This window comes from Streptopelia decaocto (genome assembly GCF_964273445.1).
Source record: "Streptopelia decaocto genome assembly, chromosome: 1".
Lineage (NCBI taxonomy): Eukaryota > Metazoa > Chordata > Aves > Columbiformes > Columbidae > Streptopelia > Streptopelia decaocto.
This window is the reverse complement of record NC_138663.1, coordinates 40,496,725-40,513,231: the sequence shown is the minus strand read 5'-3', so window position 1 is coordinate 40,513,231 and position 16,507 is coordinate 40,496,725. Positions and strand designations below refer to the sequence as shown.

The following is a 16,507-nucleotide window of genomic DNA, read 5'->3' as shown; positions in this document are numbered from 1 at the left end:
ACTGAGGAAAGCAAACGGGGTTTCCACCATGCCTGCACATACATTTCCAAAAGAAGGAAACCTGCACAGGACTGGACACAGGTGAGGAGGCTCTATTTGGAGCTGTGAAGGCCAACTAGCTGCACAGTTCTGCAGAGGAGGACTAGCTCTCCTGCATTTCCTTGCTGCAATGCCCATCCAATAGGAAAAGGGCAACATGCACACCTTGTTCTCCAGTGAACTAGCTTTTGCTGTTTCTTCTTCCCCTGGTGCAACTTGAGGCCATTTCCTCTTGTCCTATCACTTGCTACTTGGGAGAAGAGACCTCCATGCTACAACCTCCTTGTTGCAGAGTAGTTGTAGAGAGCGATAAGGTCTCCCCTCAGCCTCCTTTTCTCCAGACATCTAGAGGTCCCTTCCAAACAGTGCTCCTGTGATTCTACAACTCCTGTCCATGTCACTACTAAATCTGCATTCACTCTAAGGAAGAATTAAGTTCTGGGTAAGTTCTTACTCCTACCCAGACAAGAGCTATGTACCAGCTCTACACAGTAACTAGCACAGGCTGCAGAGTTTACACTTCAGGTTGATTGTCAGCTTCCAGTATAAGGTGCATTTATCACATTCGAGCTTTCCTCCCCCTCACTTGGGACAAGGTTTGCCATTCTGGTCACCTGCTGCAGGATGACAACTTCTGCATTTTAATCAACATTGTAAATACTAGCAATACTACTAGGTAAAAAACATTATAGTCACTGTACAGAAATCCCACTAAAATGAGAAAACACTGATAATCGTCTCAGTTCTACCACTGATACATTTTGAAGCTTGGACTTCAAATTTATCTTTGTGCATGGGTATAACTCAGTATCACCTCCATAAAGCTACCCAAACTTGGTCAAGGAGACTATCTGAGACACAAGAAAGACATGTTTGGCAGCCACGTTCCCTGCCAGCTCAGTCTGTGGTGACTGTATGATAACATTACATACAAGAGGTCTGAATTTAGGTTGCACAAGCAACTTTCCTGCATTTCTTCACTTCCGCATGCTTGACTTTACAGCTTGATTGGTCTTCTACCATAACTTATATATGTAATACCGTATGTGCTTGCAGCAACCCTGTGACAATATATCACCATGCCAGAGAACATCAGAAAAGTTCTTATCTGAAAAGAGCAGTTAAACCCAGTTTTAGATTTATTCAGGCCATTTCAACTACAACAGGAACACTGTATGAACCCTGTAAATTCAGTATATTGCCTTTCACCGGAAAAACAATTTCTGTGGTGAGATGGAGCAATTTCAAGAAGGTGATGACAGTGAGGCTTACAATAGAAAGAGGTATTATGGAGTCACAGAAGCAAGTTACTTTTAAACCCATGCAAAACCTATTTTGGCTGTGTGCTTTCTGGACATAAGCTGGTTTAGCTCATCAGCAACGAAAATTAAGATTTAAAAGTATTCACATTAGCTCTCAGAGTAAGTAAGGGGGAATACCAGTGATGTTTGCATTTATAAACTTGGACAAACTGGACCATCCTGCCCTGTCACAGACCTTCAGAGATGTTCCTGAATTGAGCAGAGGAAGATCAGGAGAGCATGACATCCAGCCTGTGGACTGGACATGGTCTGCCCAGAAAATGTGTTTGATCTGTTGGTCAGTGCAAGAAGGACATCACAGCTGGGCTGAGCTGCAGCTTGCTGTTAGTCACCATTTAAGGACGAACCATCTAACCTAAAATTCACTTTCTGAGTCAGACCAAAGAAAGCAAGTAGAAAACGCACTTTTTCTCTCTCATCCTTCAGTTCTGGCTCCATCCTCTCCTCTCCCTCAGTGTTCCCCTGCTTTGCTCCCTCTCGTCCCTCCTAGGCCGCTATATCCAGCAACACCACATGAAAGGCACAGGATTGTCCTTACCAAAGAGCAGAGAGGTGATGCCAGATTTCCTGCGCTGAGTCCTGCGTCGCACTATCTGTGGGAGAGGGAAGAGAGAGAACAAAGTGCACACATTAGGATAGATTTCAGAATTAAAATAAAGCAATCCTCCACACAGGTTGGCTCTGGGCAAGTGGTCCTGACAGTTGCCACTGGAAAGGGCAGACAAGTGAACTGGCAATTTTAGACAGGAGTTGTTCTAGTTCTAATGCAATGAATCAGCTCTATGGCTTGATCTGCTCCATGTGCAATGGTTTATTTATAGCTCAATTATTACGAAAGCATAAAGTTCAAGAATCAACTATGATTTGCGTCAATAATTTTAGTTCTAATTCCACTTGTTGCCAAAAGCAGTTCTACATGTAATTATATATAAATTTCTAAGTGGATGCCTATTACATTTTAGAATTGCAGGAATGTCTTGTGATTAGCACACAGATGAGCATCAAGAGAGATGAGCATCTTCCACACAGGACTGACAAACAGGAGCTACTATATCCACGACTGCAGACTCTAGTCCAATATTAAATACAGGTGATATTTTTATTCAGCTTCTCAAAGGCTGCTGCTGTTTTCTGACTCTACCTTCCAGAGTTATTTTAGTGTATTGGTTTCTTACTAATGAATTAACTCCAGTTCCTACTCTGCATGCTCCAAGCAAATTCTGCCAAAAGCATACGTTTTGTCTCTAAGTTTCCATAAATAAAAGGGATCACTTTCCAACATAACTCTCATTAACAATAATTACAATCAATGTCAATATCCCTTTCACCTGGGGATTTATCAACCAGGACCAATCTGGCAACATTTCATTAGTATAGAGCTCCCCCTCACTTCCCAATACCTTTTCTCTGCTGGATGACACAGTCATCCTGGAGCCAAAATCCTCGCAGACAGGAGGAACCTCTTGCTCACAAAGTGCAACTGGGAGAGAATATGTAAGGGAATGGTAAAAACAGAGCAGCAGAGGCAGATGGGGCTCTGTGCACTCACTTTGGATAAATTGTTGACAGTGGTGCTGGAGTTGAGCAGCTGCCCTTGGTCGGCAATGAGGTAGGCCAGGTGTTTGCGACGCTGGGTCTCCACCGCCACATCTGTCAGCGAGCCAGCCACACGCATGGCCTCCCGCAGCAGCACATCTGCATCTTCAATCTGACTTGGGATGTCCGAGAGAGTGTTGAAGATTGAGGCAGAGTTCTCAGACTGGATTAGCTCATCCTCCTGCAACGATGCAATCATTTTGCCATACAGAACAGTGAGCATGACAGTGATGCTCTTGGGGCTGCTGGATGCAATTTTACATTCACTGCACAGCCTGGGCCAGAAACAAGACAGGTCCAACTAGATAATTCCATCAAAACTTCGGCAGGAAAAGTCTCAGCTACCTATTAGAGGGGATCAGCATCTTTTAACTACTCTCCAGCACTGAGATTTGCCCCCAAAATTCTAGCTGGCATGCTTTTTTGAAGCACAGCATCCATCATTTAAATAAATTCAAGTCAGCAAGCAAAGACAACACAGAAGCTATTGTGCACCCACTACCAGGACTGGGAGCTTGCTGGGGACAAGGAGATGGAAGCTGCTCAGTCTGACACACTACAGAGTGCCTACCATGTCAAACCAAGCTCCACCTCCCCCTTGCTCCAAGCAGGCTCACCCTTGCCCTTTGCACAGAAAGCTGAATGAAATATATATTTTTTTAAATAAAAATGAAAAGATCAGGTGGTTAAATGGAAGCCAGACAAATCACATGTAGTCAGGACAATGCTAATCTCTTGGAGCATTCAACAGTGCTATCGAAAGCTCCCCAGAATCACCACAACCTCAGCTATATCTCTGCTCAGAGGTGGTGCAAAATCAAGGTGTATCTTGGTTTAGGTAAGATGGATTGTCAGGCTGAGATGTAGACTGAATAGAGGGAGGCAGCTGATGTGGTTTAACTATGAGGGAGCAAACGAGGTAGGGAGGGGAAACAGCAATTCCCAAATCCTGTGAAGTGCCTTGGAAGTTCTTCACAGCTCCCCGTTCTGAGAAAGGCAGGAAGTCATCTTCCTGAGCACATTCCCAAACCACATACAGGAAGTGGATACAAAACCTTCTTGCTCCTAAAATTCAGAATTAAACACCTAAGTGCTATAACGGAGGAAGTGGAGGTGGTGCTTACCTTCATACTGAGCATGCCCAAAGTGAGCTGGAACAGCACCAGAGAGCCCTGGTAGAAGAAGAGGTCCCAAATACGCAGCAGCAGCTTGATGTGGACAACGCTAGCAAAAGAAGTGAGGAACCAGTGCAAGGTGATCAAGGAGAGCTCTGTGAATAGAGACATGAAAAATGATCACAACAGAAGAAGTCAGCCAACCAGTGAAGATGGACTCTCCTAAATGCTGTCCTTCAAGCTTAAAGGTGACCATCCATTGCCTCCAGGGCCAGGTTTGCTCCCAACCCTGCTGCTCTCTTTTTGGGAAACAAGAACGAAAAAAATCTTTGCCTGCATGTCACCCTGGCAAGAAAAGCTGTGCTTTGTAGGGCACACTTTTACCGATGTCATGCTCCTGGAGCAGCTTGTCCAGGCGAGGCAAATACTGCACAATGAGCTGTCGTAAGACACGCTGGTCTGTCTGCACGCCCATCAGGGTGGTGCTGAAGTAGGAGGCAGGAACCAGTTCCTCAATGATAGCGCACATCATCCAGAAGGCATCTTCTTCCTCCAAGAAGAGCAGTAAAGAGGCAGCCACCTGGGATTTTGAAGAAAGAAGAACTGCATGCCAAGCCTATCCTAAGAGGAGCAGAATTCTTTCCCCACTTCCTCGCATGGAGACAGACCCGTGACTAAATGACCAACACCTTCCTTCCTCAGCAGCAGCTCTCCTGCAGTCTCCACTGAAGGGAATTCTCCTCAGTGTAATACCTGTCCCTCCTCAACAGATGGACTGAATCCACATCTGTGGGTGTGTTGTGCTACTCTGCTCTCCCTTCCCCACGAAAAAATTTCCATGATGAAGGGATTTCCCTTCAGCTCACCTGGAGGCCATAGTGTCTGGCGGCATGGCCTCAAATTACTTGCCCCAGCATAGCCATCATAGACAAAATGATCCCTATCCCAAAGACACCCTGAAAGCAGCTTACCATGCCAGTGCCTTGGCAATATCCAATATCTGGGTAGAGCCAGGCAAGTCCTCGTAGTATCCTGCGCAGCCGTGGCACCCCGATACTGTTCATGTTGGAGAAGCAGGCATTGCTGGGCATCGTGCGGAGCAAGTCCTTTTCAATCTGTCAGACAGCCATAAACAAGGACAGGGTCAGCTTGCAGCATTTGAACAATTGTGTTCTGCTCTCTGCACTTCCCCGTGGCCCCTTGCCACAGGGAACTCTGCTTCCGCACACCCATCCGTAAGTCCTTAGGCACCAAAAAAGATGGTCCTGTCCAAGCACCTGGGGTCAGTTTAACAGCCTTCACTGTCATTGGGAAAATGCCAGTGCGGATGGTGACTTGGTGTTTCCCAATAAATGCTTGCCTAAACTAGGCCCTTAGCTTTTGCACTGAGAACAGTAGGCATGCTGGTTGGGAATTTCATCTGCTTGGATTTCAAGCAAGGCTTCCCAACAAACTTAGTCCAGTGAGAAACCAACAACCTGGCCACATTTGTGACACAGGACTTGGAGGTGAACAGCCCACAGATCTCCCTTTGGGCAGCATTGTTCCTCTTTCCAAACATTCTGAACCTAACTTGGTGAGAGGTGAAGATGTACAGAGCTCAGTTTCTTTTGCCATGGCCTTTGCCTCCTCTCACAAAAGGAGAGATCAGAGGAAGAGTGAAAACACCCTGTAACAGTCGTGTTGGTGTTCAGAGACTTTGTGTTTGGGGCAAAGACAGTCCCTGGGAGCAGCTGCCACAACCTCAACAGAAGTACATCTATCAGCCTTTCATCCTTCACTTCCCCCAATGTATATCAGGATGTTTGCTGTGATGCAAGTGCAGCACTGTTTTCTAACCTGCAGGTAGCATGTGTCTAACCCTTTCCCTGCTGTCCCAGGAAGGAATGAAGCTGCACAGTTGTTATTCCAACAAAATAAAGGAGAAATATGCCCAACAGGATTAAGCTTTAGCAGGATTCGACCACATTTGTCCTCTCAACTGTTCCTGCTACAGGTGTTAGGCAGACACTCCTTCCTCCTCACACAGCAAATCTTGCCCTTTTTCCCACTCCCTTGTGCCCAGTCAGCACTAGGCAGTGTCTCCTACCTGTTTGGCAGCAATGGTTTCATCATTAGAGCTGTTTTTCACGATATCCCGATATGACATCTCTGAATTCCTCTTCTTCTGCAAGGCCCCTGATAGGCGCATCCACAGCTGGGGGGGACAGGGTGAACAGAGATGAGAAGAGTCAATAAGAGACACAGAAAGTCATAATCTGGCACCCTCTCAACTGAAAGGAAGTGTTTTCACTCCACTGTCTCTTATTCCAGGCAGGAGAGCCTTCCCAGAGCAGGCAGCGCTCTCACCTGTGGCCTCATGCTGTGCGGGATGCCGGCCAGCACCAGGGAGCGCAGCTTGTCTGAATGTGGTAGGGTGACCTCAATTTTGTCCCAGGTGAGGTCGCCCACGTCATGGTTGTGTGTGAATTCCAGATGTGCCTGCCACTTCAGCCTCTGCTGTGGCTCCTCTGTCAGTGGGACCCCCAGAAGCTTGCTGGAGTTTGGCTCAGCACCATCTACCTCAGCAAAGGGAAGGGAAAGAAAAGGAGACAAGTGAGAGAGGGAAGACGAGCGGGAATGAACACAGGGCAGGGTGGGGAGGAGGATGGCCATCTGAAGAAAGCACATTTAAAACATCCATGTTTTCCAGACAGAGCATGGAAAGGCAAAGCTTTGTTTCTAGCCATCTTCTCCATGCAGTAAATTTTATGGTCATAAGCAAAAGGCACTGGGGCCTTGAGAACTGAGAAGCTCTCGGCAGGTTTTCAGTCTCTACTTACTCATGATTTAGAGCAGAGTGTGGCTGGAATTAAACAAGACCCTGGCAGGAATCATCCTGCTGGGTTTTGTGAGGATCTGTAAATCAGGCTGACAAAAGCGTAGCAAGCCTCAGAGGTGGCAAACAGAAGCTATATGCTCATGCAAGTAATGAGGTGCAAAATGTTAACTTTGGGGATATTTAATCAGCAAAAAGCTTTAATAAGGACACTTCCACATTCACAATGAAAGATCACCTTAACCTGAGGCTGGCTTTCTAAAATAGATACTTTAGCACAAGTGCAGGTTTGATGTAAGGCACTCTGTCCTTCACTGTATAACACGTCCCAACAACGCTGTCCAAATCTTCCTGCTGATTTTATAACATACAAGTCTACTGAATGTTCTGGCTGAAGAAAACTGCTGTGTCCTGTCCTCATCTCCAGACTACTGCTTCAAAGAAAAACCTCTGTGACTCAAGGTGCCTCAGGGCACACATGAAAACAACTTCTGCCCTTGTATTGTATGGCCTGAGCCCTGGAAATGTCATCTCAGAGCACATAAAGCAATTCCTACGTCCCCTGGCTCCTTTTGCTTCCTCTTTGCAAAGGCAGCCAGCTGTTGTAGTTCAATGTCCAACTGCAATAGCTCTCTACACCTCCTTCTATTTGGTCTCCTGACTCTGTATCTTGCAGAAAAACTAGGATGTGGGTTCTGTCCCTACAGTTTGCCCCACACTTTGTCAAGCTGCTAGGCTGAGCAGAACACATACTGCTGCCACTCCTCTTGGCCACGAGTTTTTCAACAGACAGCACGTGTCACTGTGCCTCCTATCAGTGCTTACAGTGCTGCTGAACACAACAGAGACCCCACTGTGACCTGGGAAAGTTGCCCTTCCCCAGCATGCAGCCACTAACGGAAATGGTAATTTCCTCTTAATTCTTCTCTCTGTTACCCACCACAGCACAAGCCTAAGGGGATTGAAAGGACTCTGCTGTGTCTGTGCTCCAAATTGCCATAAGGCCAGCACGTCTACACACTTGATTACAATGGTAGTATACAGAAAGATGATGACAGGTGGATAGATGAGACCTAGCACAGAATGGCTGCAAAATCACCCTGCCATACTCGGCAGCACGGGAGGGGCTGGATGCAGGACACAATGGAAGGGGGAGGGATGAGACTGGCTTTACCTTCCTTATCAACTCGGAAACCGAATTCATCATAGCGGAACTCTGGCTGCTCGACGGATTCTTCTTTCTGGAGGACACGAGGAAAGAGAACAGACATTTTCACCAGTCTAGCACTGAACAACTGAACACAGACATGTAGATATTGCCCCATCCCACCACTGTCCACACTGTGTTCTCTGCACAATTAGACTCCTTGCCCTTTTATTTTCAATGCCTCTCATCACAATTCCCAGATGGGAAGGTGTTGCATGCTGTTCCCATTTTGACTTCTCCATGGAAGCTGTGAAGCCCTGCCTTCCCACCTGCATAGATTTTCCCAGCAATCCCTTCTCCGGCATGATTTGAGCACAACATCATATCAAGATCAGATCTTCCCACCTGGATGGGCACACAGCCCCCCTCATGGACTGAGGAATCGACATACACCAGCTAAAGTGACCTCTATTGTCTGTGTCTCTAATACACAACAGTCCTGTTGCCCCCACACGCATACTGCAAATTCAGCTCCCTGCTCCATCTCCTGCTTGTTGCTTTCAGATTTTCTCTGTAAGACAGGAGACAAAACTGGGGTTCGCACCTGTGAAGCAAGCCCCAATTATAGGTGAAAGGAAATTAAGGTCTGTGACCCACATCTCAACTTTCCTCATTTGTGCTCATGGTTGGCATTAGGGGATACACACTGGAGGTTACAACCAGGCTTTTTCAAGGAGCAAAAACCTGCAGATGCCCCCCATTTCCTGCAAGCCCACCTGCCTTTCCTGTGGAATCTCTCACAACCACTGCAACCCAGTCAGCATGCAAGAAGTGTGTTTCTGGCAAAGCTCCATGATAAGCTTTAATCTACTTTAATGGGCTCAACTGTCTTCAGCAAAACATTGCTGACAAAGTTACAAAATTCCATGGCTGCTTCCTTCCTTCCTGCTCTGCCCACCTGGTGACAAGTCCTGAGGGCAGCATTTCCTGCCATGCACAAGTCAACCAGAGTAGCCTGGTGGTGACAGAAACTCCCTGAGGGTGTCAACATTTTCATAGTGGAGCAATAGTTGCACAACAGCAGGGCAATAATTCACACAAGTTTCTTTGTGCTCTGCAAGATCCTCTTGCAGAGGATGCAGCCACAAAACACACAAAGTAGAAAACAAGTGTCCACAACCAAACCACTGGAGGAAAAGTGCACCCCTCCCTCCTTTTCCCTGCAGCTTTCAGAGACCGCCAGAAATCACCAGGGTCCCTTTGCTTCTGTGCAGAGCCAGAGAACACCCCCTCCCTGCCCCACACCCTACCTGTGTGTATTTTGCCAGAATGTCCTGAGGCCAAATGCTGGGAGTGAGGGCTGAGAAGGGACCCCCAGCAGAGGGAGTGTGATGGCCTAAAGAGAAAGAGATCAACACATAGCAGTGAAAACCTGGAAGGACTCCCTCAGAAGACACGTAATACTCACTGATCCAGAAAGGGAAGGACTCGCTCAGGAGTTTGTCACTACTGCTACTCTAGACATTGAGATAGCTCCCAATTCACCAAGGAAGCAAGTAATTTCAGATGGGTTTGTCCCTTATTACTGAGCAAAAGAAGCAGAAAAACCAAATGGAGTTCCCTCTAAGAAACGTACTTTTAGGCAAGAGAAATTGTTCCACGACATCAAGTGACCTTCTGCTTGGAAAAGCTGTGTGATCAGTGAGTGCCAAGCCAGAGGAACCATTAAAAAACTAAAGACTCTGAAGAAGTAAATGCCTCCTATGAAGGCACTGATCCCCAGCACCAGCCATCCTCCAGAGTTCCCTGAAGCTTTGTCACCCAGGCACCAAAATGGGAAATCGGAGCCGTCACCAAGATGTTCCACTGCCCCCTTTGCTCCAGAAGAGCTGAGATATTGCCAGACCATCTATAGAGAGCTGAAGCAATGAAAATATGCCTATCATCTTTGTCTTTTGTGTTCAAGATAAGCAGCTTTCCAGTCTCAGGTGGTGTCTCACTGAACAGCTTCCTTTGCAATAAAAGCAGACATCAAGTTTTGCAATTGAAGCAGATAAGCATGTCCCAGGTCTTTCACTGTGGACATCACCAGAAAAAGCTAAAACACAACAAAAAGGTTTACTTGGCTTTGAAGTATAGTTTCCCTCTGGGTTAAATGTCCTGAAATAACCAGCTGGACCAGGAAGGAAGGTTTAGACAAAATTATGGCATGGGAGAGTTGGGCACTGCAAGAAGGAGACTTAGTTTTTTTAGTAAAGCTTAGATCTTAGTAGTCCAATGTTGAACTTCAGTAATTCTTCAGCCTTCTGCCTGCCCTAGAGCTACCATTGTACAGGAAAATCTCTCACAATCATAAAGTGAACCACCCACTCTGGGGAATATCTTGGGAGGAGAACAGAACCAAGCAAATTTTATGAAAAATGGGGAAGGCAGATTACATTTCAATCTCCTTCTTCCTCCGTGTTCAGTGGCTGATGCAGCTTCTGCAGGCTTCAGCACTGGGTGAAAGAATGACTTGACTTCACCCTTAGCGAAAAGGCAGCTGGGTCAGAAAGAGTGGGGCGGTTTCCTCTCCCCCAATTTGATCAGGCAGTATGTTAAGGTAAATAATAACTCTAACTTTATTTTTTCTTTTACTAAGTTGCAGCTGAAGAAAGAACAAGCAACCAAACAAGAAGATACCGTGTCCACTTTTGTCTGCTCACCTGACATTGCACTAGGTAAGACTGAGTTGCAGAAGCCTCCAGCAGGTCCAGAAATGTTTTCAGAGGTGAGAGGTGGCTATCCTGTTGTAAAAGGGGAAAAAAGTGTCAATGAGAGATTTCAATTAGCATCTAAGAACATGGTGTGGGACAGACAGATCCCTCACACACAACTTCCCCACAGGAAAACTGAATCCCTTATTATTTAAGCTCTGCTACGGGAAAATTAAATTTCAGAGACTGGAATTTCCTCTTGGTTTCATACCTACCCATCAGCTAGAAAGAGCACACTGTCATTTACCAAATTCTTTGTGACAGTAAGAGCATTGCTGATTGAAAGAATGCCAAAAACCAAGTCAACTTTCATCACCTTTTCCATCACAATATTGTGAGTCCTGTATTTAATTATGAATACTAAAAGAACTACACTGTACATCATAATTCTCTGAATACGCTGCCCATGGAGAAGGGACTGGAATGGTGAAAAGGGTTTCAGGGGATATAATTAGATGCAATAAGCCTGGAAGAGATTTTAGGAGTAGCACCACAAATCGCAGGAACAAAGTGGTTTTGGCTATGGAATACAGCTCCCTGAAGGGAGCTGGGAAAGCTTCTGACAAGGATATTCTGTGATGAACTGTGCTAGGACATGGACAAGATGCCATCATGTACCCCTGCAATGAGCCAGGGCCTTCTAAATTAAATCAGGGGATGAAGCTCAGATGATGAAACAGCCCACACAGCTTTTTTCCTTGCAGTTCACAGCATATTTTTATAGGGATTTTCCAGGACAACGATGGAATAGTTCAGTAATCAGAGAGAAAGATTGTGGACTTAAAGATCAACCTTGTAACTGTGTGTGGGAGACACCAAGAGGACCTCTACCAAGCAGATAAAGCCAGTGCTGGGAGATATTAGTCACTCACTTACTTGGGAAAGAACTGGGGAGAAACTAACATTTGCCCATCTGGGATAGGTTCTCCAGCTTCTCTTTTCCAGCAAAGCTACTCATGACTGCAAACCACTAAAAGAAGGAACCCCAGGGATTCATCCAGCAGGTCCTGTCTTGAGTTGTTTATAGTGCTCAGCAGTACAAGGTTATATTGCCACTCCTGCCTTTGCATCTCAGTGAGCTCTCCAGTGAGCACCTGCAGCCTGAAAGTGGCTGTGAAACATTGCAAAAGCATTACAAACATCTGTGTCTGAGAACACAAGTGATACAGCTTTTTCCTCCCAAAGTTAAACAGTTCTCTGCACGAGAAAGGCCAGCATGGAAGAACAGACACTCTGATCTTCTGACACCAACTCTCAGGGCAAAAAGAAAAGACAAAAAAAAAAGTCCAGCTTTTGTTTCTAAGAAGTAACGCTGACCACACAAAGGCCAGTTGCTTACCCACAAGTTCTGTAAATGTTTTTTCTGTTCTCCTCATCACTCTGCCCCACTTGTTCTCTTAGCACCAACTCTTCCCTTAGCAGTTAAAGACATAACAAGAATTACAAAATGAGCACTTGCATGCTCTTTTTACATGAGAACACACACAGCGTGTACACCAAGCTGATAAATCTGATGACAATACTTACTCCCCTTTCAACATAACTGCAAATGTGTTTTGATGCTTTTTTTTTTTTTTCCAGGCTTATCTCTGCCCTGCAACTGCAGCTGGTTCATTCCCGAGCCTCTAATATGTCCTGCTCCCCTGCCTTCTCTCAGCCCAGTTAACTCTGCTTCTAATGACTTTTATTAGGAAGGCAGTCATTGTTTCAGCCATGTGGTATGTCTGCCACGCTACCTGTACTCTGAATCCATGCTCAGTGCCTCCAGCAGGTGAGTAGGGATTGCCCTTGGTCATTATTAACCTTCATCGCATGCACAATCACTGCTGAACCCACCTGCTATGGAGGAGCCGTGCCAGTGTGTTAGGCACATAAATGAGAAAATTCCACATAACAAGGGAATTAACCACGGTGCTTGGGAAGCAGAGCAGGAGAGTGCTGAGGCTGAAAATCCCTCCTCCTCCCAGGGCAGGTGCAGCAGAAAAGAACAGCTTCCCTTGTCCACGTCACCACATGCTGGCCTCCCCCTTGCTGGAGATCACTCCCCTGCCTGCTGCCAGCCCTCCGGTCCCTGACGTTAGAGCAGTGAACTTGGTGGGCAGGTTTTTCCTGCCTCTGGTTCCTATAGAAACCTTCCTGCAAGCACCCATCTGGGACAGGGCCCAGAGAGAGTGTGAGAGGCTCACCTCACTGCTGGCACCAAGGTGTGCAGAGGGGCAGGGTAGGGAGTGTGAATCACACCAAGAGAAGGGTCCTGCTGCAGCACACAGAGGTGATGCACTGGGAACTGGCTGCCCACGGAGCCAGGTGTCTCCAAGAGAAGGTGCTGAGGACACCACGCCAGCCCTGCAGATCTTCATCACACCGCTTTTGCCCCACTCCCACTCTGCCTCCAGTACAGCATCACAGGAACTGGGAGGAAGGTTCCCTGGCACAGCCAGGCACCACCACCTGGCATATGGGACTGATATAGCAAGTTATTTCCTTTGACTGAGGGATATAAACCTAAAGCAACTCTCAAAATCCCCTGGCCAGGAGACAGCAAGTAACAAAAGGAGCTCCCATGAAGCCTTTGAAATTCCATGCATGAAATTGCTACAGCTAACTTAGTTGTGCTATTTGCATAGTACACACGCTTAACAACAAGCAACAGTAAGGCACACAAAGGAAAAAAACACACCAGATCCAACAAATATTAAGGGCAACTCCCTAATCCCCAGAATTCTAAAATTAAAACTAGATTTCACCCATGCATTAAGAAGCATCTACCACGTTTAAAGGCAATTTCAGTTTCCTATACAAAGCAATTTTGGTCACACACCAGGTAGTCTTCACGCTTTGAAATAAACTCATTTTTTGTTACAATGCAAACGGTACCTGTTATTCGCAGCTTTACTTTTTGCTTTCAGACACAGAAGCAAATCACACCACCACTGATTCCAGCCTGCCAGAAGACAGCTACAATGACAGTGTGTCTACCTAAAAAAGGCAGCAAGGCAAGCATGCAATCAGCACCAGGTACAGGCTATTTGAAGCACTCCACCTGCAACACCTTTGTCAGAGTTGCAAATACACACCGTGCAGGATTATATCCAATTGGTTTCTCTTCCACTCTAGGTGTCCTTTAGAAACTGATATTTGCGAAGGAGACCTGTAAATTTACTTCCACTTGGCATTATCAAGCCTCCTCTGGACATACTTGTTCTTCCACACAGCTGCGATATGAGAGATTTCAATTACCTGGCTTCTTACAAACACCAGATAACAATCTCCTGCTGCCTGTGTTTTACTTGTGTGGCCTCTTTTGCCACGTCATCTCCGCTTCAGCCTGCTGTGGTAGTGCCTGGATGTGCTAGGCATGAAATGATGCTGTCCAGAGCCTTTCAGTATCATCTTGATTTTGGGACAGAAACTCCTTCCCAGAAGTGTTCTTCCTCTGCTGATTTTAGCAACAACAACAACAACAAAAGAATCCAGTAAAGAGCCACCAAAAAAGCAACATACTTCTAGGAGACAGACTGTGCAGAAGGCAAACGTTTTACAAAGCAATGTTTTTGTATGCTGAAAATATTATATCTAGTAACTATGCAAGAGCCAGCAGTGAACATCATCAGAAGGACCAAAACAAGCATAACAATTATTTCTAGAATTATTTGCATCCACTGTCATCAGAACAGCATACAGAATACTTCCTCTGACAGCAAACTAGCATGGGGAAAAACTCTGCTTCCCATTAACGATATTTAATTTGAACACGCACACAGTAAAGCCCACTGCCACCTCTGCACTGTCAGCTGGTTTCCACTGCTCTCTATTATCTTCTTTTATTAAAAACAAACAAACCCCCCACAAAACAAAATAAATAAATAGATAAACAAAACAACAAAACCCCTCAATGTTTTGGAAGAGAGAAAAGTGATTGCAAAGCCACAGTACTCATCTGGAGGCCATGCACTTAGGTATAGTTCTAGAAGCCTCTTCCAGCTTAGCTTTTAAAGTCCCATGTAGATGGCATCCAATTTAATGCCTAGACCTGCTCTTCCTCTCTCAGAAATCAGACAAAAAGCCTGCACTGAATCTGGGAGGTCATTTCTGTCCTCTCACACCTGGAAAGCTTTGTTTCGCTAATTAAAATTCAGACTTGCTCAGTAAAACGCACAAGGGGAGCTCTCAGCAGGAAGCCCTTTGCCATCCCTTCCCCCATTGGTTTCTCTGCAGGTCAGGCAAAGGCATATCCTGGAGCTGGAAATGCCATTAGTTCCACGAGTCAATATTTGCTTTGCATGTATACAGTCAGAAGAAAACTCCAGCTTCACAAACAAGTAGGTAGGTGCAGCCACACACCTGACCGAGGGGCACACAAGATGCAGATAATTTCTGCCCCTTGCACACTGACACTCTGGCTTTTTAAGTGATGCAGAATCCCATGCAGACACTGACACACACCAGCTCCTGGTTAAGGAGTCAATATGGTGTTGGCAAACATGGGCCAGTCCAGGAACTATCTGTTTAAGGCTCACAAACCACAATCAGCCTCACATTGCTTTGGCTATTAAGCAACACACTACAGATGCAGGAGGGAGGTGCTGAGACTGTCTTCAGGCTTGTTTTCTATCACACAACTTAGAATGAAAAGTTGGGGGATTTCAACTGCCCTCAGTCCACCTTCTTGTAGCAGAGAAAGTGCATCAGAAATAAAATAAAAGCCTATGGCAGGCCTAGAAAGGGGGATGTGAGATCTGGAAAGCAACAAAGGTGAGAGTCTTGCAGAGTCAGGTGGGCAGGCAGGAGAGATGTCAAGCTGCAGACAGCGTTATGTCACTGTAGAGGCATCACTCAGGACTCCAGTGCTGCCCAGTCAGCAACTGGGATCACTTACTGACTGCAGGAGGGTGACAAGGCAAAGTGCTTCCTCCCAACTGCCTCAGGGCACTATTAGAGCAACAGATAACAGAGACAATGAAAAAGAAACTGGAACTCCGTGTCTCCTGCCATAAAGCACCTGGTAGACTCTTAGCCACATTGGAAATATAATTCAATTCAGAAATGTAACTAAAATGTACTTCCATGCAACAGATCTGCTCCCTGCACTGATGGGTGTCCAGCAAATCTTCCTGCTGTAATGACAGAGCCCCACTGCAGCTGAAAGTGCTGAACCATTTTCAGTTTATACAAAAGGAGCAAAACAAGTAACTTCCAGTTGCGTATCCATTTCATCTCCATTCAGAAAATAAGGATGTGGAAAAGCAGAATCCTGTTTCCTAATGCTTACGCATTAGACAGACGGACCACAGATGGACTTCCTGACTGTAGTTCAGTGTGCCAAGCTTGCCTCTAAAAAAAACCTACACAACACCTACTTATGTAAAATGCAGATATCCTACATATCAACATATATTTTCTTTTCAGAGCAGAACTGCCTTTTATTTATTTAGCTCCAAAGCAGATGGCTGATCCTTTATGCAGGACACAGCCTGAAAAGGCTGAAGCTCTTACTTCTAAAATCTGGAGATAAAAAGGCTTCCCTATATGGCTCATGATAAACAAACAAACCAGAACCAAACTTACTTATGGCTCTGCTGATTCTGTGTGTTGCAAACACAACCCACCTCACTTTTAGCCCTGGAAAGCAGAGGGTGTCTGTCCTTGCAGAGCAGACACTTGGTGCCTGCTAAGCTTGAACTGCACCGCTGTGGAGAACCTCATTCACCAAG

At 45.9% G+C, this 16,507-nt stretch overlaps 1 protein-coding gene across 6 annotated transcripts in view; it reads right to left on the bottom strand.

Moving 5' to 3' along the window:
• The window catches only part of SGSM3 (small G protein signaling modulator 3), a 30,461-nt gene that overhangs the window by 9,465 nt on the left and 4,489 nt on the right, over positions 1 to 16,507 (bottom strand). For 2 of the 6 annotated variants that reach the window (XM_082068322.1, XM_082068323.1), the window contains exons 2-11: positions 10,743 to 10,823; positions 9,348 to 9,433; positions 8,065 to 8,131; positions 6,422 to 6,630; positions 6,162 to 6,269; positions 5,044 to 5,187; positions 4,457 to 4,652; positions 4,082 to 4,227; positions 2,911 to 3,138; positions 1,900 to 1,954 (exon numbers count right to left, since the gene is read on the bottom strand). In XM_082068322.1, coding sequence (XP_081924448.1) covers positions 1,900 to 1,954; positions 2,911 to 3,138; positions 4,082 to 4,227; positions 4,457 to 4,652; positions 5,044 to 5,187; positions 6,162 to 6,269; positions 6,422 to 6,630; positions 8,065 to 8,131; positions 9,348 to 9,433; positions 10,743 to 10,749 — 1,246 coding nt within the window. In that variant the 5' untranslated portion in view covers positions 10,750 to 10,823. Of the gene's footprint in view, positions 1 to 1,899; positions 1,955 to 2,910; positions 3,139 to 4,081; positions 4,228 to 4,456; positions 4,653 to 5,043; positions 5,188 to 6,161; positions 6,270 to 6,421; positions 6,631 to 8,064; positions 8,132 to 9,347; positions 9,434 to 10,742; positions 10,824 to 11,669; positions 11,688 to 12,132; positions 12,906 to 12,979; positions 13,125 to 16,507 lie in introns of those variants that run through there. The other 4 variants (XM_082068325.1, XM_082068326.1, XM_082068324.1 and 1 more) reach the window with 4 other exon arrangements.